The sequence below is a fragment of the Chrysoperla carnea genome, chromosome 1, assembly GCF_905475395.1.
Source record: "Chrysoperla carnea chromosome 1, inChrCarn1.1, whole genome shotgun sequence".
Lineage (NCBI taxonomy): Eukaryota > Metazoa > Arthropoda > Insecta > Neuroptera > Chrysopidae > Chrysoperla > Chrysoperla carnea.
Window position 1 is genome coordinate 21,462,488 of NC_058337.1, and position 22,096 is coordinate 21,484,583.

General features: G+C 29.5%; 1 protein-coding gene across 2 annotated transcripts in view; it reads right to left on the minus strand.

Moving 5' to 3' along the window:
* Positions 1-554: 554 nt before the first annotated feature.
* The window catches only part of LOC123290413 (E3 ubiquitin-protein ligase lubel), a 32,283-nt gene continuing 10,741 nt past the window's right edge, over positions 555-22,096 (minus strand). Inside the window, exons 8-20 of one of the 2 annotated variants that reach the window (XM_044870585.1) lie at positions 20,649-21,864; positions 19,863-20,179; positions 18,725-18,952; positions 16,664-16,801; positions 15,113-15,508; positions 14,238-14,469; positions 12,736-12,815; positions 9,136-9,333; positions 8,219-8,626; positions 6,740-7,087; positions 5,214-5,392; positions 2,493-2,661; positions 555-898 (exon numbers count right to left, since the gene is read on the minus strand). In XM_044870585.1, coding sequence (XP_044726520.1) covers positions 869-898; positions 2,493-2,661; positions 5,214-5,392; positions 6,740-7,087; positions 8,219-8,626; positions 9,136-9,333; positions 12,736-12,815; positions 14,238-14,469; positions 15,113-15,508; positions 16,664-16,801; positions 18,725-18,952; positions 19,863-20,179; positions 20,649-21,864 — 3,939 coding nt within the window. In that variant the 3' untranslated portion in view covers positions 555-868. Of the gene's footprint in view, positions 899-2,492; positions 2,662-2,779; positions 2,949-5,213; positions 5,393-6,739; positions 7,088-8,218; positions 8,627-9,135; positions 9,334-12,735; positions 12,816-14,237; positions 14,470-15,112; positions 15,509-16,663; positions 16,802-18,724; positions 18,953-19,862; positions 20,180-20,648; positions 21,865-22,096 lie in introns of both variants that reach the window. The other variant, XM_044870586.1, reaches the window with a different exon arrangement.

The window sequence follows — 22,096 nt, forward strand, 5'->3', positions numbered from 1 at the left end:
CAATATGGCGGTAACTGGGTACCGTGCGAGAGAGGTTACCGAGAGTGAGAGAATGCGCCCGCCCTACCTCTACCTACGCAAGAGCATACCTTGTCTAATTCTACTATGATCTATAGTATCATGGAGTCGCAATTAGGTATTAAAATTAAAATCACTCATTTGCTATGTATTTTATAATTTAATTAATCTATTACAATTTTTTTTTTAATTATAAAAACAAAAACAAATAATATTATATTCATTATCTTTTTAAATCACTAGAAGTGACACCTATAATCACTTTTTAATATTTTTATTCATTATTGTATTAAATATTTCAATAGTGAAAAGAAATATATGTAATATATAATAGTATTATATTCATGTGCAATATTTTAAGTTGAATGTAGATATATTTGAACTAAAAATATACTTATTGTAGAGTTCGTACAAAACGAAGTGGCACCGAGCAAGAGAGAGTGTAGATACGAGTGCACATACATATACATCATACACTCTCTCTTGCTCGGTGCCACTTCGTTTTGTACGAACTCTAGTAACATTTTTAGGTGAATTTTCGAAGTATTTTAGAACTAATATTTTTTAGACACATTTATCACCCTGTATCTCGAAAAGTTTTAAATACGATTGTCACAAAATTTGTTATACAATCAAATCAAAAACCATTTATCACTTCAACATTATTTTGTGACAAAACTTCAACTTTTCACTTTATTGTTTGAATACCTCGAAATTCACTGTGAGCCAGCTATGCTTTTTATTATTATAATCAATTACTTTATGTTTGAAAACATTTTGATTGGTATTTTGAAATCACATGATTTTCTTACAACAGTTCGTTAAGTATATTCATCAGCTGTTGTTTATTTTATTCTAAAGGAATTTCGTCTTTTACTACCTGCGAAATAACATATGAAAATTTATTAATAGCATTATAAAAAATAAGAGAAAGTTAATCAAAAAATTAATAAAAAAATTAAAAATGGTATTCTAAAAGCATTTTAAAAAAAGACAGGTATATCGTCTTTTGGAGAATACTGCGTTGTATAAATTTGTAAATATGTGAAGTTCACCTAAAACTATGTACCTATAAATAATTCTAGAAACAAATAATACAGGTATTTCCAATTTCCATCCTGAAATTTCGAATTGAAATAAACGAACTTAATAGAATCTACTAAAAGTTATAGTATCAAAAAGTTCTGACAACATTAAACGTCACTTTCGCAAGCTCCGGAATTTGTCAAAACAACTATTATCAGATTAAGCATCCTCCGAAAAAATTAAAATCGATCATAATCTCAAAAATTTCAACCGAAAGAAATATGATGTCTAAATCAGTTTGAACAATAATAGATTGCATTTAAAGATGGATTTCTTCAATACTCTAACGCACAAAGAATCGGATGTTTTTCCAAAAATGAAACTGTTAGAATGTCGAAAACGTTGAACGAAAAAATGACATAAGGGCTTTAATACGTTAAATGACCCAAAAAAACGTAGGGTAGCTACACTTGGTTAAAAAAATTGACATTTGTCTGTTTTTAAGGGGGGAGGGTATACAAAAATTAGACCAATAGAGTTTCTGGCAAGATTCGAGATACTAATCTATAAGCTTTTCTGAACAAGAATCAATTAAGAAAATACGGTCCTCAAATTTTACAAGTTCAAAATATGAGGCCTTGCTCTAAGAAAGGTTTTACAGTCGATAATTTTTAAAAGAATCAACATTTGTAATTTATTAAATATTAAATGTAGCCTGCTTAACGTTTTCAGTGGTTGGGACAGAAAAAGATTAAGGCTAAAAAAAAAAATAATAATAATAAAAAAACTTAAAATTAAAATATCATTTTTTAGAATCTCTGTTTTTAAAAAGCCAAAGTACCTAAACACGTTTAAAAAAAAAACTTAAATCAAAACAAAATATCCTGAAAATTAGAAAAAATATAAAAAAAATTTCGTGTAACTGATTCACGTTGCTTGAAAACTGGAAAAAATTTCGACTGAAATAGATTCTTATTTATAATAAGGCTAAAAAAATATTGATGAATGTTAGTCGCAATACATTCGTAAGGCTAATAAAGAATATGTTTGCACAGTTGTAATAATCCAAACCAAAGAACTTTCTATAAATTTCTTTTTTTCTTAATATTCTGGATTCATTCAAAAAAATAAAACGAGACGATTTCGTTTCGTCTCGATGGTCTCGTTTTCTCTTATTTTTCGACACTAATAAAAATGGCTCAGTCGCTCAAAATCGAAAATTTGAAATGCCTCTTGGAAAGCAGCTTATACAATAATTACTGGAATGGTGATGGCCTTTTCACCACCACTACTTTTTATTCTACATACAATTAAATTCTTACACTTTCCAGACATGTGCGAGCATGTTTTACTCTTTACTAGCCAATCGAATGGTTTAATAGTATAACAATAATTAAACATTTCCATTTTGCAGTCTAATTTATTAGATAAGTAATAGAAGTTAATACCTGAGCACACATTGTGCGGTATATTGGATCTGTATCATATGGACCACGTTCTGGAAGTGTCTTGCCACGTCGTCGTAATTCTTGACAAATTTCATTGATGTCAAAAATGGAGATTGGATCTAATTTATTTCGTCCAATGATTGTGACTAAATATTCAATATAATGTGTCCTATATGTTATCGGCAGTCACGTCAAGTCAAATGTCATTAAAATAAAAAGGAAAAAAAAGGAAAGAAAACACAAAACAAAATTGAATTAGTAAAAACGTAAATGAAATAAAATCTAACCTTTAAAAGTCTTTCACGATATATAGCATCTGGTGTACGATATTCTCTTGGAGGTAATCTAATGCCTGTACGTTTGATCAATGTTTCTAAATCATCATTTGTTAATAAATTTACTGTATTTAAATTTTCTTGTCTTATTAATAAACATAATATTTCTACATAATGTGTCCTGGAATATTCGTTTTTGGTTTTTCATCGATTTATTTATTTTTATCAATCAAATCAATCATCACAAACATTAAATACCAATAATATAAAAAGGGCGATAGCGGGTTGGATAGGACCAAATCATTTATTACCTATACATGGTGTAGTATATATTTGTATTCAGACAAACATTTGCATAGGCCTTACCTTTTAGGGCTTTGTTAAATTACATTCATTGCAATATATTCTTAATGGTAATCATGCACGATGTTCAATATATACCATCGACAGACAAATGGACAAAGAAGAGAGTGGAATAATACTTGGGTATATTTTATGACTCGCGAAGAACAATAAGTTTATCAGTTAGGAGTACAATAAAATAAAATACATATGTTATATCCATGGGCGCCGCCAGGATTACATTCAGGGGAGCTCATCTGCAGCTACACTAGGATTGGTCAAAACAATCGACTATTTTCTTTTACTTTCAATACCGGAAAAATGGTTGCTAAACATTTCTGGAAAATTATCTCAATATATGCGATATTAATATTAATAGGAAGGTCCTTCCCATCAAAGTTTTTATTTTTACCTCAATTATAAATACATATCTTGAATTAAAACTCCATTTATTGAATGTACAGCATATCTCCACATATATTTTTGTAGGAAGTTGAACGTTCTACAAAAGAGGTCTCTTACATTTTTCGTACTAATCAAATCATTTAAAAGATATTGAATGTCAAAGTTTGAAGAACTGAGGAACATTTTTTCTTCTTAATTTTATAACTCGTTAATTAATAAGACACATAAAATGAGCAAAACATACTTTTGAAGAACAGATCTGCAAAAATGGCCTCTATTCTTTAATAGTTTCTATAAGGGCTTAAAAGATATTCGTAACCAAAGTTCAATGCGTACTGATTTTCCAAGTTTTTAATAATTATCCTAGAAAATATGATTTTAAATAATTTATTTTTGGAAATATTTCTAAAAAATTCTAGTTTTCGTAAGCTTTTCAAACTATTTCTTGATAGAAGTCCGTGTCAAATCATGTGAACACTAAGGCTTAACGATAAACGCAAGTAAGAGAAGTGCTTGATGATAAGCAAACAAAAGATTAAATGCTTATTAAGACTTGATAGCACCTTAGTGGAATAAGTGAATCAATATGTTTACCTTGGAGCTCTTATGGTCGAAGACGGTAGATGTTCACATGAGATCAAGAGGATTGTGATCCTCGCAAAAGTGGCAACTGACAAATAAAAACATTTCTAAATTACAAAGACTTGGGTGCTAAAGTGTTATGTGTGGCCTGTTTTATTGTATTCATGCGAATCGTGGACTACGACAAAAATAATAGAACAACTTCTGGAAGCAGCGTGAATGTAGTTTTATTAACGAATTGAGCGTATTTTTTGAACTATAAATACATCTCCAATTACATAGTTAATCGCGAAATATTAGGAACTTTAAAAAAACTAAACTTAATTTTTTGAGATGTCTTAACGAGCTAAGAAGTTGGAATACAATTTATTAACTGGGAAAATGGCGGGATCAAAAGCCAAAGGAAGAACTCGAACTTCAATAAAAGTATTTTAATTCATAATAACATGAGAAGGGTAGACTTCCTCCGTCTTGCTGATGATCGTAATCAATGAAACTCCATGATTATTAAAGCTTGCACATTGACATGGTACCCACTATTATTATATTATTATTAATTCACTCAGTTCTTCAAACTTTGACCTTCAATATCTTTTAAATAGTTAAGTTAGTGGAAAAAGTGTAGATACCTTTCTCGTAGAACGTTCAATTTGCTTCAAAAATATATGTTGAGATTCACTGTACGTTTAAATAATGATGATACATGCATTTTTTCGAATGGCACTCGAGATGGAATATAGTAGAGGGGATAATGAATTTATCGATAAAGTTATAATCAAATTTTGATAGAAATCCAGACGCCTTAAAATTTTATTCAAACGATTACTTAATAAATAAAATTTATTAATCATTATCTGTGTATTTTACTTTTGCCAGAGGGTGCAAGTGGACCTCCTTTGGTGGGTGGAAGAAAGGGAAACAGTAATAACAATATCAATAACATGTATTTTACTCAACTGGTAAAAATTACGTTTCAAATCCATCCTGATAAAATGTGACAAAATTAATGTAACACGCGTTGGGCTCCGTCAGAAATTATTACTGCTATGACATACTTATTGTTCTTATATCAATGATGATATTTGAATGTGTGATTTAATAAAATTTTTGAACATACCTGCATAATCCATCTGTTGTTGGATAAACTTCATTATTACAAATACTGTCAATAATTCCTGTGGGTGTCTCTTTTTGTAATTGTACAATACACTTTGTAATTGCATTAGTTGCAGTTGATGAAGTTTCTTCTTCGACTTTATTAATTTTAATTTTTGATTCATAATCAATATTATTTTCCTTTAATTAATAAAGAATTCAATCAATTAATTTTATTTGACTCCTTGTATGTTTTGATTTCAAAGATAGAAAGGGAGCTTTTATAAAAATCCTTTTAATAGAAACTTGATGAAACTGAAGATATTCAATCGAAAATCTAAGATTGAAAACCTATACTAAGTATTATCCTTAGAAACCAATACTAAGTATTTGCCTATACTAAGTATTAGCCTTAGATATTTAAGATTGTCAAGAACAGACGAACGTTTTGAGATGAATATGGATTATGTATACCGTGCATTTGATTCACACTTTCGCATAATGCATTCCACGAGTGTGAGAAAGTACAGACATATGTATATATTTAGCAATGTGTATAAGAAAGAGATACTACAATAGGCATGCTTTCTTGCATGTGTTATAGTGGTCCGCGAAGGTTTGGTTCTCTTTGAGTGGTATAACGATTTACTACTAACGGTGTGTCTGTATCGACATTGGAGAACCGAAGCTACCATACATGAAAGTAAACATACCTATAATAGTATCTCTTTCTTATACACATTGATTAATGTATACATATGTATGTACTCTCCCACATTCGTGGAATGCACTATGCGAAAGTTGAATCAAACGCACGTTATATATACAAAAAAATCATCATCGCACAGCTGAAATCGCTGAGCTTAGATAATAAAATTTGGCGTAAACGTACCTTAAATGACCTTAGTGTGCACTAAGAAGGGATTTTTGGAAATAAATCCCTTAAGGGGTTAAAATGAGGGTTGGAATTTTGTATGAAACCTATCAATTTTGAAGTTAGAAATGTAAAGAATGATATATGAGCTCATAGTTCAAAATAAAAATTTACTGTACTACTATTTACTTGTATGAAATTAAAAATGAAGTTACCCATAATTACTAACTTTCTTTAGTCTTTTATAAATAGGCGACATGGAATATTTTTGTTTGTACTTTAATTATATCAGGGAGGATGTGAAGTTAGGGGACTTTTTTTACATTATGAAGTTTTCTGTAATTTGTAATTGTAATTCATGCTTAAATAATTGCAGTAAAACATTTGTTAGTGTTAGGAAATGTGTTGCATCGGTTTGAATGGAAACGGAAAGGCCGTTATGTCGGTCTGCTTCAAAGTTCTAAATCGTAAATCCATCAATTCGAATAGCATAGTTTACCGAACCGAACAAATAATAATGAATTCTCAGCATCTACTCCACACTTTCCAAATTCGGATTTCTTTTGTAACCATATAGCGTAATTTCCTCCGAAAAATTGTGTTGAGGGGAAATACTAATGCTACGCGATTTGTCCCTTTCTACCTTTACCACTTTGCTGGTATTTAATACATACTTTTAATAATTGCTCTAATTGATTGGGTTCTTTATCACGTAAATAAAATAAACAATTTCGTGGATGATGTGCATGTAAGCCTAATTTCGAACAAAATGGGCTTACAGTACATTTGGCACCCATTAAAAATGTCTGGCCACATCCACAACAAAATTCATATTTGCATTGTGTACATGTAAAATGCATACAACCACCACGAGATAATGCATAACGAAATTTACATTTCGGACAATCGATACCATTATCAGCTAAATGTTTTTGTAACGCCATTACTTGTGTATCTGGATCATTTGCATCTTTCCATTCAGCAAACTTTTCACATGAGATGCCTTCATGTTGTTTCTCCCACTTTAAAAATATAAATTAATTTTATTAATAATTATGGCATTAATATTAGCATTGGTTTGTATTTGCTCCCTTGGGTCGTTACTCTTCATTAAGAAACAATTAAATAGCAAAATATTAAATTGCAAAACACGACGCAGATGTAAAGAGCGAGAGCAAGTAGAAAAAAAACCCGACTACGTTATATAAAAACTGAAAAGAATAAAAAACAAGTCCGGTAGAATTCCAGCAGAAGTTTAAAGAACGTTTTAACTGTCGGGGCTCATTATTATTGGTAAGATTAAAGTACTGGACTTACTGGTGCTTTTCTTTTCTGTTTTTATTTAACACAGTCGAGACTTTTTCTTGTTTTAAATTTTTGTTTATTTTACACTACTTAGTTAGAATTTCTATTCTAAATACCTATTCAATTACATCCCCAATTAGCATAGTATTTAATGATACCCCTTCTTCTGGCCCAGTTAGCTAATTTTTATAATTTTATAAAAATATATAACCAGGGTTATTCCTACAATTAACACGAATCTAACGAAACCTCTCAAGATAAAATCCAGCAAGCCGTTTAGGTTACAGAGCGTGCAGAGAAGTTATAGCGATCACAAATAACAACCGCTGCGATTAAAAAGCGATAGGAAAGAAGAGTCGATGAAACGGCTGCTTTGTCGATGATAAGAATTGGAAAACCAGCATTCAAAAATTTGATATAAGATTTTTATATATGCTTGGTAGAGGTACCGGAAAAATAATGAGCAAATATAATGAAATTTAATTTTCACAACTTCAATATAAAGTCAAGAAACGTGACGTTTCTTTTTTTGAAAAAACTCCGAGAGATAATATCTTTTGCATCTAATTACCACCTGCAACGCGAGAACAAAGTCAATCGCAAATAAATTCTATGGAACATCGATTTTGAGGGTGTCGGATTATTTAAGTTTTGATGGTCCTGCGAATGGAAAATAAAGTCAAAGTTTCAAAAATTTAAGATCTATTGAAAAAGAAGAGCAAATAAAAATAAAATCAAGATATTTTTGCTAAGGTTATGTCACTGCCATGATGCTCAGAATTTCTCGGCTTTAATGTTATTTATAAGATTGGTATAAACATCTGTTGCAAAATAAAAAATTTACTTACCGGTCTACGGCAACTAGCGCATGTTGTTGATTTGCAATCAGGGCAAATTAATCTTTTCTGCCGTTCATTTGCAATAAATCCAGATGAACATTGCACACACCATTTAAAATTTGGATCTTGCATTAATGTACGATCACGTAATTTACGTTGAAATAGCTCATGTACTGGTACGTCCAATATATTTTTTAATAATATGTCTAGATTTGAAAAATATTCTAATATATCATCTTCATTGTTTAATGCTTCATCAGCAGTAGTATCGTCAGTGGTTTGATGTAGTGATAAATTTGGTAATTTACAATATGGACAAACACAATCAGTAATATTACGATCCATAACTTGTATTGTAAAATAATTCTTTGCACAATCTTTACAGCAAACATGTGTACATTTTAACATTGACACCATCTATAGAATTAAAATTAATTTTTATTAATAATATGAACAATCTATTACTGTTCAAATCGATTCAGATTAAATAAATCCCAAATACCAGATTAACTCACTTTAAAAAAATGTCTCAGGTTATGTTAGGTTATATTGGCTATTTAAGGTTAGGCTAGGTGCTGAAAACGTAAAAACTTCGTAATAAGTCATAATAGGTACTAAAATATTGTTGGTCAGATTATTTTAAAAAGTGTTTGCCAAGAACCTTCTATTCTACGAGCGAGTTGAATTTTCTATGAGTGCCTTAATTGTTATTTAAAATTGTGCAACAAATAATGCCTTAAAAATTCGTTATTAAAGTCTCTATTAAGTTTATAGGATTTTCCAAAAAGACCACGCAAAATGCAATCGCATTGACGTTAATTCTAAAAGTAATGATTCAATGAGAAATTCGTATGTGTATGTTCTTTGTTGAAAATATGGTTGGCTATTCTATAAAATGATTCGGTAATATAAATTTTATTACTTACATCACCAACTGGAAATTTTCCCGTACACAGCTCACACTCTTGCTGTAAAAATGCAATTGCTGAATCTAAGTTGTGACATTCTTTTGCTGCAGTTAATGCATCCTCTTCATTGAATTTTAAAGACAGTAAACTTGCAACAATTTCTCCTTCGTCGTACGTTGATACTTTACCTTCTGCTAAATATCTTCTTGCGTGACGCTATGTATTCAAAATAAATCAAAATTAATTTTATCGTTAATACAACTTATCTTATTGATATTTTCTTGAGTTTCCGTAATAACCAGATTCCTTAAGGCGGTTCAACTGTGTTTATAAGCATAAACTTTTACTTGTCTCTTTCAAGTTAATATGACCATACAGTAAGGAATCTGCTTTTTACGTGGCAGGGACTAGGTATATAATGCTAAGAACACTAGCGCTCGGATCTTTGGGATTTTGAACCAAATTTTTTTTTGACAAAAATGGAAAGATCATTTTGTTTCGGCTTTATCGTTTTGCTTTTGAAAAGTTCTTTTAAAACTGCCTGTAACTTTAAAATTATCATGAAAAAATAAAAAATAAAAACAGTTTTACTATAAAACTTATATATAAACTTTCCATTTTTGTCAAAAAAAAAAGGAAAAATTTGTTTTTCAAAATTTTCCAATTGAGGTGCATGCTTAACTTTGTGTAACGCAAATGTGGTCTTTAACATTATTGTATAAATTAGGTACATTTTACAGGCATTTTTTACTGTGCCTTATTAAAAATTACCTGCAATTGTTCTAAATCTGTTTCATTTTTAAAATTATCAGTATTTTCTGTTATAATTTGTTTATTATTATCAGATAAATGTGCATCAACATTATCACCTGTTTCTACAATAACTGAATCATTATCCTTATTTTTATCCTGTAAATGAACACTAAAACTATCATTATTAGTATCACCAGCTGAATTATTATTATCTTCTTTTGAGGTATTTATGTTGGTGATATTATTAACATTGTCATTATTATCACTAGCTTCAACAAATTCTTCATCCTCAGTTGTATCCTCTGTAGATGATTGTTTGCGTTTATCATTTAATTTATCATCTGAAGCTATATTGATTGTTATTATACGTGATTTTGGTAAACTAGTTTTTGTTTGGGAAGATAATGATGATTGTCGTAAAATTGGTATTTTTGATCGTTTTTTTCTAGTTGGCACTTTTGGTGGTTTTTCTTTTGTTTGCGATAAATTAGTTTTGTTTTTTTCCTTTGTAATTTTGTCATTTTTAAATTTACCACTTTCAACTTTTTCATTATCAACAATCATATTAGTATCAGGAGCTGATTTATCAGTTTTATCTCCCACATCATGCTCATTAAATTTATTATTTTGATTTTTTTTATTATCTACTTCATCAGCATTAGCATCATTATCAACATGAGTTTGTACATTATCATCGTTACTGGATTTATCATCTTGATTATTAGCAAGACTATCATTTGGAATTTGTTTATCTTCAACAACAACTGTATCGATTTTAGATTCATGATCATTTTTTGATAATTCTTTTTTATTTACATTATCAGTTTGTTTGTTTTCTTGGAAACTATTATCTTTAATTGATTTATCACTTGAATTATTTTTATTATCAATAATATTACTATTAACATTAGATGCTTTATTATTAAGTGATAAATCTGTTTTACTTAACGCTGTGTCATCTTTAGCACATTGTTTATTCTGTTGTAAATTATCATTTGATTTATCAGTTTGATCTTCTTTATCCCCTACAGTATTAGTATTGTTTTTGGATGTATTATCAATAAGTGATAATTCTGTAATATTGTCAGTTGTAGTAATAGCATTTTTCGACAAATTATCGTCGATGTTAATATTAATATGATCACTTTTATTAATTCTATTCTCATTATCTGTAGGTATCGTTTTCTTTTTTTTAACTTTTTTAATTTTAATTTTCTTTTTTGTTGTTGAATTAGTATTGGTGTTAGATTGATCATCTGTTTGATTCGCAATAAATACTAATGGTTGTTCAATTTTAACATTTACTGATTCCTGATGTAATTTATCGTTAATTGTTTTATTTACATCGTTATTTTCTTTTATTTGACTATTATTAATATTTAAATCATCTTCTTTTATTTGATTATTGTTAATTGGTAAATTAGTGTCCATTTCACTATCATTTTGGTTTAATTGATTATTAGAACTTAAGTTTTTGGATTCATTATCGTCATTCTCGTCCAATGTCTTAGGTGAATTTTCTATTGATTTGTCATTTAAATTTTTTTCATTCGTTGCCAATTTATTATCATTTTTTTCAATTTCTTTAGGTGATTCATTTATCACTTTATTGTTTAAATGTAAAATGTTTTCATTAATTGTATTTTCTAATTCATTATCATTTTTTTGTGGTTGATCTGTCTTTTTGTTATCATCAATCTGTTTTAGACGATTATCTATATTTAGTGATTCATCATTAATTGTTGATGCAGATTGTTTCACATCGTTTTTTTTACCTGAAATTTCATTAACTTTCTCATTATTTTCTTTTTTTGATGATTGTATTTGTGAATTGTCTACATTTACACTATCATTTTTTTCATTATCAGTCGATAATTTTTCGGATTTTCCGTTTTTTACAAAAAATTTACATATTGATGATATTATATTATTCCCATCATTTTCTAATTTCTCTTGTTTATGATTTGATTTTTCAAAATTATCAGAGCTGGAGGTAGCAACCTCAAAATTTCTATGATTTTTTTCTTCGATTTCATTCGATTTTTCTTTAATATTATTTTTATTATCTAATGATTTGGTTTTCTCAATATCTTTGATTTGATTTATATTTTCGTTAATTTTATTGCCAGCAATAGAAGTCGACGTAGAAGGGGAATTAATACTAATTTGTTTTGGAATGTTATCATGAATATTTTCACCTATATCAACACTTTCTTCAATATCCTCGTATGATGAATCAGAGAATTTCTCACTTTTATCATTATCATCCTCGTTTGAAATTTCATCATCATCATTATACATCAATTCATCTGTTTCACTTATAAACTCTTCATCTTCATCGTCTTCCTCTATTGCATCCTCTTCTTCCTCTATTAATTCTTGTGCTTCATCAGAGCTATGTTCATCATTTGACGATAATTCTAAACATTCCTCAGCTTCTGATGTATCAATTTCACTTTCAGTATGTTCAAATGAATATACTTTCATTTTTGTTAGTAATAATTTTTTTTTATTTATACTCTCAGCATTATCCTCATTTTCAATTTTGTTATCTTCACGATGATTATCATATAGTACTTGAGTTTTTGTTATGATAATCTGATTATCATGAATATTATCATTTTGATCAAATTTAACGTGAACATTTTCAATTTTATTCTGTATTGGAGTGATTGCACGAACTGTTTGTGGCTCATTATTGATTAAAATATTTTGTACTGGTATTTGATAAATTTGTTGTTTAGGTGTTGCTATTTCTTCTGATAAAATTAATTCCTCATAATCATCAATACCAACAATTTCATTTTCTTTCTCCATACTTTTTGTTAAATTATCACTATTATTATCATTATCGTTATTACTCACCGATTTATCAATAGTTATTACTTTTGTGGACGATGTTGTAGGTTCTTGATGATCCTTACTTGTTGATGCTTTTACATCATCTGTTTAAAAATTAAAATTTTAATTAATTAATAAATCAACTAAAAGAAAGAAATTCCATGCAAGTGGAATTGTAATAAAAAAATTTCAGTATAGGAAAATGTATATAGTGCGGCCGAGAAATGTGCGATTTTGAGGACGATATAAAAAAAACTCATCAAATTATTTTTTACCATCTTAAAATATATAAAAAAAATGTCATTTCATACATTTGCGACTTTTTCCTATGGACCCCGATAGAAGAGTATTAGGGAAGACAAAACTGTACCTACAGTTGAAGCACTACCTAGAGTTGAAGCATTGAAAAAACGGAAATGGTAATAGGTTCAAATTTTGCGGAATGTAAGGAATAAATTGGCAGGAAAAATGTTCACCTCTAAATGGACATCTCACTGGAGCTATATTTTGAGCTCAGTTACATTTAGCCCTGAATTATTATATCCTGTATATATGAAATATATATCAAGGCATAGTAATTTTAGTCCCAAGTTTGGAACGCTTAGAAATGTTGATGAAACATATAAAATTTTGGTATAAGTGTTCATAAAATGACCAAATTAGTCTGTCTGTCCGTCTGTCCGCCCGTAACCACGATTGATCAAAAACGAAAAGATATATCATTTTTATAGCGTGTTCAGGACGCAAAAACTGAGTTTCAGTACGTAAGTGGCAGTATAGATTCATTGGGTCTTGGGTCCGTAAGACCCATCTTGTAAATCGTAAAAGATAGAACAAAAGTTTAAGTATAAAAAATGGTCCATATAAAAAAATAAACAACTTTTGTTACAAACATTTTTCGTAAATATCACTGTTTAGTCGTAAGGCACAAATAAGATAGGTAGTCGAAAATTTGAAGATAGTTTCACCCAGTAATCTAATGAAAAATTTCGAAAAACAAAACAAAATTCTAGAAAATTGTTTCGAAAATGAATGACAGTCGAAAGGCTACCATAATAGTGTTGGTTTTTTAAATTCTTTTAATTTATTATAAGTAATGCAAACACTGACATTCAACACTTTCTATATAGGGTATTTCAACAAGTAATTCGGTCAATTGTTTGTTTCAAATACATTTTATATGTTATTTAACAATTTAAGATTCAAGTAAATATACAACTTATAATGAACTTGAAAATTCAAATTATATAGTTTTCTGAAATGTTTTTTTATTGTATTTTGAGATGGTAAAAAAATTATGTGTAGAACCTGATGGGTTTTTATTAAAATAAAAACCAATAAGCTTTGTAAACAACTGAATGTTTGTAAACAATTTTAGAAGTCGGTATGCGAACATTAAAATTCCACTTGAAGATTTTAGGAAAGAAAATATTCCAAGATTATTTCTCTTTTATAACTAAACTTTTTTATTACAATCCCATCTTGATTCTAGTCAATTTCCATTTCATCTTTAAGGATATACTTACCATTTAAGGATATATTGTCAGGTATAATTCGATCACCATCACCAATAAAATTATTATTGTTAGCACTTTCATTATCAGTGCCAACAGGTGGGCCCCATATACGCATTAAAAATGGTTTTAATTGTGTTTTATTTAATTCAAAAAATGCTGCCTCCAAGTTGCCATGATTTGCTGTTAATACAGTAACAATGTCTTCACGTGAAAAATTACCACGTGCATTTAATTCTGTAAACTAAAAAATATGTCAAAATTAATAAACTGACTAATAAAAATTTTTATTATTCAAGAAAAATTACTACGGGAATCAAATATGTGATTCTGAATATTCTAAAATTTAGGTAACCAAAGGCTTTGATCAGGTTAGATTAGTTTTTTGGGTAGATATCTTTTAAGTGTAGAGAAAGGGATTAAGCTATGGAAAATTGACTTTTTTAAATGGTAAACTGATTGATAGGTTGAGTGGTAAGATGGTAAATTTTACAAATTCGATTGGCTTAATTTTGCTAACAGTTCAAAGAAGCTTAAATTCAAGGATTTCAACTCTTACCAAAAACTTAAATTGTACACGTCAAACTTATCCAACTTTTTTCTCTTGTAAGCTATTTTGCATATATTTTGAGATATCGCTCAGGGCGATGAATATTCTCTCGTTACAGTTTCTGCAGCACTCATTACCCGTTGTATCAGTTAAAACAAAGTTTTCCGAGAAGCAAATGCATTTCTTTTGATAGTTAAAGCTTACTGCTTTTTTTGAAAAAGTATAAGAGCTATTTGCGTTGTTTGTTTTAGTATACATGGAATTTTGCTTCAAATTTTTGGCCTTTTTCTATCTCTGTTTCTTAATGGCCTAAAAAAATAAATGAAGTAGTATTTACCTTTTTCTGTCGTTGCTCAACACATTCAGTAACAGCAGCCCAAACATTGCCTTTATGTAAACGTAATGCATCTTTTGCTTCGGCAACAGATACTGTCCCAACAGTATTCTGTCGACATTCGCGTCCAAAATTTGTTGCTAATGTTTGTACAGTATTAATTGTTTTCTCCCAATGCTCTAACAACCAATCGATTGGATTCTGTTGTCCACATTGAACTAATGCAGCTTGTAAATCGTCTGCTGTAAATTTATGTCTTTCAGCTTCACGTAACAATTGTACAATTTCCATTCCTTGTGATTTTATAGAATTTGTACGTTGTATTGTTGTATTATTATTTGTACTATTGTTATCGTCCAACAATGGTGAAGATAACTGTGAATAATCATTGATATAATTCTGTAAACAAAAAAGAAAATTTTTGTTACTATTTTTTAAATTTTTTTAGTTTTTACATAGAAGAAATTTTTACAAATGAACAATATTTTTTGAGGAAATAAAAGCAATAGGATATTTTGGATTCAAGTTTTCTAGATTAAAAACGTATTTGTTTGATTTAGTCGATTCATTGACTTTATTAATTCGTATTTTTTTTTGTTTCAATAAGCAATACTAGATTCAGATATCTTGGAGTCTCTAGATTTGCCTTTTTTACCAATATATTTCAGTAGCCAATCAAGGTAAATATCTTGTCAATAATATCATTATTATTAATGTTAATTTTATCAATCGAATATAAAATGATTTTGGTTAGTTCAAGAAAGGAAATAGGGTGGGAATAATGATTGAAAAACAACGAATACTAATTTATTATTGAAAAGCATTAATGTATTTATTTAAAAAAATAAAAATTAAATTAATTGTGTTACAAAAATTGGTAAATTTTAAACGAAAAATGAAATGATCTGGTGAATGATTGTATTTATTGTGTTGTTAATGGAGACATCCACAAATTTCAAATTTTAGGTACCAAATTTTGTTCAACTGAAACATAAATTAATTTTTTTTGCGTTGCAAATCTTTTACTATATAATTGACATAGCTGATTTGAAGTTGATTAGACATGTGCAATGTTTGTGATGTTAAAATATTTAAGCAGGCTGTGAAACTAGCTTTGCCCTGTTATATGATAATGTCTATAATTCGTTTCATAAGACCAATGAAACGAAGCAAAAGCACTAACCTGTTCCAAGAACATTATTGCAGAACAAAACACAAAGTTAAGCTAGGCTTTATGCCTGAACACTTCCACTTAAGTCTCACCGTAAGTTTTAGTCGTTCGAAAACGTTTATAGAAACATTTTTCGAGATCTAGCCCAATAAGTGTCGAATATTTATAATGATTTATAAGTTTTAATAAATAAAATTTTTGTAAAATACCATCTGCATTTGCTCCCGTAAATAATTAAAGGACGTTTCTTATTTAATTTAAAATTTGTGGAAACTCGCATATGTAATGATTTTCTTTTGTAATTTATTAGCAGAAAAACAAACAAACAAATAAAAATTACATTGTAATAGGAATTAATTATGGATAATAATATATTTTTTCACCTTAATCGAAGAATGCGGTCGTCTATGAAAATCGATATCAGTAAGTCCACCAACAGACATATGACGATCTAATTTACGATTAAAATAACTTGGATTATATGTAAATTGTGTTTCTTCGTCATTATTTATGGATAAACTCTACAAAATTATATATTTTATATATTTTTATAATATAAAATATCATTAATATCTATAGCTTTGTAAAATAGCATCCTCAAATGCAAATTTTCATAAAATGCTGATTGGATTCGTTTGCCACATTTATCTACCCAAAATGTATGTTTGCCCAGCCTTCAATTTTAAATTTTGAGGAAATTAAAATTTACTTCAGCATCCCAAAATGCGAATTTCCATATAATGCAAATATCATTCGTTAGGCAAGGATTTGTTCACGTTTGTCCACCAAAAATTTTTGTTTGCCTACTCTGCAATTTTAATTTTTGAGGAAATTAAAATTTGACAATAGGCAGATCCGGATGCAACGGTTTTTGGCAAAATTTTATTTAGTGCCCACTCGAGCACTTTCACCACTTCCCCATTTGATCGCACTATTAATATTTCAAGATAATTTTATTAAAACAATAAAGAATAGATTATCGATCGTTTATCCTGTATTGACATCGGGCAAACTAAAATTTTGAGTGGACATACATGAACAAATCATTGTCAAACGAATAACATTTATGAAACGGGCGTGCTGATATTATAATTTTTAATTATGTCATTAGAATTAGAAAGTGGACAAACGAAAATTTTACAGAGCAGTTTTTGAAAAATCTCATTTAGGCGTGCTATTTTCACGGAGCTTATTAGTAGTTCATACATTTCAGTACAACAGCATCAAAGATTAAGCAAGGTTTGATAATATTATTTGTAGTGGTAGTTTTATGTCACTCCATTAAGGAGAGATATTTTTAGTAAATTACAATTTTGTATCAACCACTAACGCACCAGAGTAGAATAGAGAAACAAGTTTTTATTAAAATAACTAATTGTTTGTTATAAATTTATCTCCAAAACTCTCTCGGTGGTAAAAAGGGACTTATAACATTATAACAGAGTTGCAAGAAAAAGATGTTCTACCAGCATCATGCATATATTACCACCGGAGTAATCACATTCGCTATCGGAGTGAACCAAATATCGCATACAATAATTACATTGGGCGTCTTACAAGAAAACAAAGGCATATTAACATCTGTTGCGTACTAACTGCCCAGCATAAGTGACAAATTTATTTATATGAAGCAACAGAGATGAAGTTCCAAAAAATTGTGTACTTCTCACAAATCTTAAAAATCTGCAAGCGAAGAGCTAAATAACAAGAAAAGAGATTCTGGAAGAAGGGTGTAGCAATGTGTCATAGATTTCCTAGTGGATAAGAAGGAGCTCGAACCCGTAAACCTAACATATATTCACTTGCTTAGAAATAAGTACATAAGCCCTCAAGTTTTAGTTTTAAATAATCGTCCTATCCTAGTCTTTTTTTTCAACTAGTATCAAATCTACGACCCATTAAGGTTTTAGTCGAAGGAATTGAGGTATGTAATAACTTTTGTCTAAGCGTAGACTTTACTTTGAAACGCTTCTTTGGTTTAGTTTTAGAAACCTTAAGTTTATAGCAGATCATATGAACCAATCTATAGATAACAAAAAGGTTTTTGAAAAATCCCGTTAAGTATTATTAGTATATCGAAAGATACGTAAGGTATTGCCAATAACACGTTTATACACTGGTGGAAAAAATATTTAAAGAAAGATTAAATCGTTATAAGTCTTAGAAACTCTGAAAAATTCTTAGGACGTTTTTGGACTATCTAATTCAGAGTTATCCAGACTTATTAAGTCTGGATTGGACAGTACAAACACGTTGAGAGAGAAATTCAGAGTTATTCAGAGTTCCTAAGACTTTTACAGAGTTTCTAAGACTTACTAATTTTATTCTTTCTTCAAATATTTTTTCCACCATGGTGTTTTAAAACTAGTTATTTTAATAAAATTTATAACTACTTTAAGTGAAGTATAATTATCCTAAGACATTATTGATGATAATATACATACCTGTGTATCACTTGATAACGATTGTCTACTTACAGACATAGATCGGTATTGGTCCCAATCATTAAGATTTTGATTATTATGAACTTGACTACTATGTACATGCATTGAATTTGACCGTTTTAATCCACCAATACGATTATTAAATCGATTATTATTTACTGATTTTTTTGTATTAGTGTCTATTAAATTATCTTTCATTCCTAATACATTTTCCAAAGTATCATATGTCTAAATTTTAATTAAAGTATAATATTATTCAATTATATCATCGTCAAATTAGCTTATAGATAAATTTAAGCCATTTTATGAAACTATTTCCGGTAAATAATACTTTTAAATTCGATTACACTTAAAATCATCCAAAAAACAGGTTTTAAAATTGATGATTTCGGTATGAAAAAGAGTCTTCACTAAACGATTGTGTAACAACACTGTCTCTCACTTTCAATAGACATACTTTCTAATGTTAGATATTGCAACTTTAAGAAAAAAACACTTAAGAGGGGAAAAAGTTTCATTAAATGACTCAAAGATTATAATCTACAAATTTTCAAAAATTAACACAATATAAAAATGAATGGTGAATTTAATAATGGAACTCTCCACTAACAGTTTTGGATAATGTGGTTTCAGTCAAGTATCAATTCAAAATACTATTATCCCAGTTCTCATAAGAAATCATGTCTGACCTCTCTTAGTTCAACGCTTCTATAATTTCTATATTTAAGTGGAAATTATGTACTCCGCCACACCGATTTGAATGATCATCCTTCATTTCTTTGAAACAAAAAGTTTACATAAACGTTGATACGAAAATACTTTGTTTTTTTAAATTAAATTTTCATACTCGGTGAAGATTGTATAGAAAGGTATGATAGCAAAATAGTGAAAAAAAATAGACTGGAAAAATAAAAAATTGAAAACCAGATTGGATAATAGGGAGCTTTACATAAGAAGAAGACCTTATCATCAGACTATTAAAGAAAGAAAATCAAAGCATAAAGTTGAAAAAAAAAGCTTTTATGACCAATGCCTATGTAAACTATTATTATACTCAAATCCAATCTTCTTCGTATATGACTCGAAGCAGAATCATCCTCCCACATTTCATTTATTAAATTACACAAGAAAATCTCACCTGAGTTGAAATACTTTGCGGTGGTGGAGAAGTACCTTTTGATATAGTCTTTGAATTATTATTTTGATTATTGTCATAATCAGATTGATTTGCCGTCGAAGTGCCTACACCTGTATCCACTTTATTCCTAGAAGGGGATGTGGATGATGATTTAGATGATAAAGGTGGCTTTTGTGACAATAAAGGATCATTATGAATAAGTGGAGAGGAGGGAGGAGACTGGTTAGGTAATGATTTAGAATCCAATTGAGATGTATTACGACTTGAACGTGTTGATATTGTTGTAGAAGTCATATTATCTTCTTTATTGCTTATTCCTACAATCAGTACATTTTATTGTTTGTTTTGTGTGTTTTTAACAATTTTAGTAACAAATTAAATGCATTCTTTCAGAAAAACTTAAGAATAATTCAAGTTAAAATTCTAAGGATTAGAATTGCACAGCATTTTCTATCAATAAAAAGTAGTTTAAAATATATTTAAAGGTACAGAGGTACAGAATTGCAACAAAAGGTCACTGCAAATAAAGTTTAGGTACCAAAGAAAGAAATCGATATGATTGTTACGAATTTTTCTTCGAATATATAGACTCATATAGGATCATAACAATTATCCTAAGCAGAGGAAATTAACACAGCAGATACTAAAAATTTTCTCCGATTTTTAGTTATTTCTTATAGTTTAAATTGAATTATCCTTAAAAATAAAAAACAAAACTCTAAAACTATTTTCCAAGTGTATGAAACTTAGTTCCAGGCCAGAATGTTATTTTTCTTAACGTCCTACCTTGACTCTTCTTTGATGACATAGCTGACGGTTTTTTATTCAGTGTTGAATCTTGCTTTTCCGATTTTTTTAATAAATCAGCATAAATTTCATCAGCCACACTTTCCGTTGCTGAATTCACGCGACATTGTTGTTTAAAATCATCATTTAACTTTTCGTTATTATCGGTTGACGATGAGATTGATTGTTTATGATGGCGTGATGGTGTTTTTGTTGATGAGGATGTTCCCATTCCAACAGCCGCATCACATTTTACAGTACTCTTTGAATGACGGCGTTTTATCACTTTCTGATTATCATTATCTGATCTCGGAGGTGATAATTTTTTTGGTTCAATTGTTGGAGTCTTACAACAAACGGCACAAATACGTGTTCCAGCTTTGTTGTTAAATGTACAATGTTCACAAATCCAATCGTAATCAATTATCGTTGTGGGAGACTTGCTTTCATTGTCATCGTTATCAATGATATCATCAATTATCTTCGATGGTGAACGTTCATCCATATCTGAATCAGTTTCAACAATATCTGAATCAATTTCATGCTCTGAAGACTCACTTTCAGATATAACAGCGGGTGAAATTTCCTCATTATCACTCATGCGTTCATCACTAGATGAGTGTGATACAACACTCATCCGGCTTGAAGGTCCACGTTCAATAGACACACTTCTTTGTGTTCGTCGAGGTCGAGAAGAAGATGCAGGACGGTCAACGATTGGAGCTCCACGCAATGAGCGACTTGGAGATATGTTTCTTCGATGGCGTGTTGTTGATGATTTACTAATCGATAATCGATCAGAATCATTATCATTATGTCTAGATCGTTGTTGTTTATACGATCTGATTGATCTGCGATCATCGTCATCTTGTTCTTTTGATTGGCGACGATGCCGTGCATTATTTAAACGTGACATTTGGGATTTACGTGATTTTGTACTCATGGCGGGAGAATGTGCCCGTGAGCGTGATTGATCCATATTAGTAGCTCCTGGTGGTGGCAAATTCATTGGATATGGGTATGGCGCACCTCTCCATTGTGGGTGATACCATATTGGTGCGGGATATCCTTGCTGTTGCATATTTAAACTTAAATTACTACCAGTAGCACCTGCTGATTGACTTGGTCCTATATAATTTCCCCATTGATCAACACACCATGGTGGAGGCCCCATACCTGGATATTGAGGGTAATTTAACTGTGCCATTGACATTGCCTAAGAAAAAATAAAAAGTGTATTTATTGTTTATAGTATAGACAATTTATAAAATAAAGCTTATTTAAAAAAAATCAAGTAGCATTCTTGCCGCTAGGTGACTAGCGAAAGAAATTGACACACCGTGCAACTCTTGAATATGAAATTTGATCATAATTATCTCTCATTTGTATTCGTATTTTTGATTTTTTAAGGTATCAAGTATTATTTTAATCAATAAAAACATTCGAAG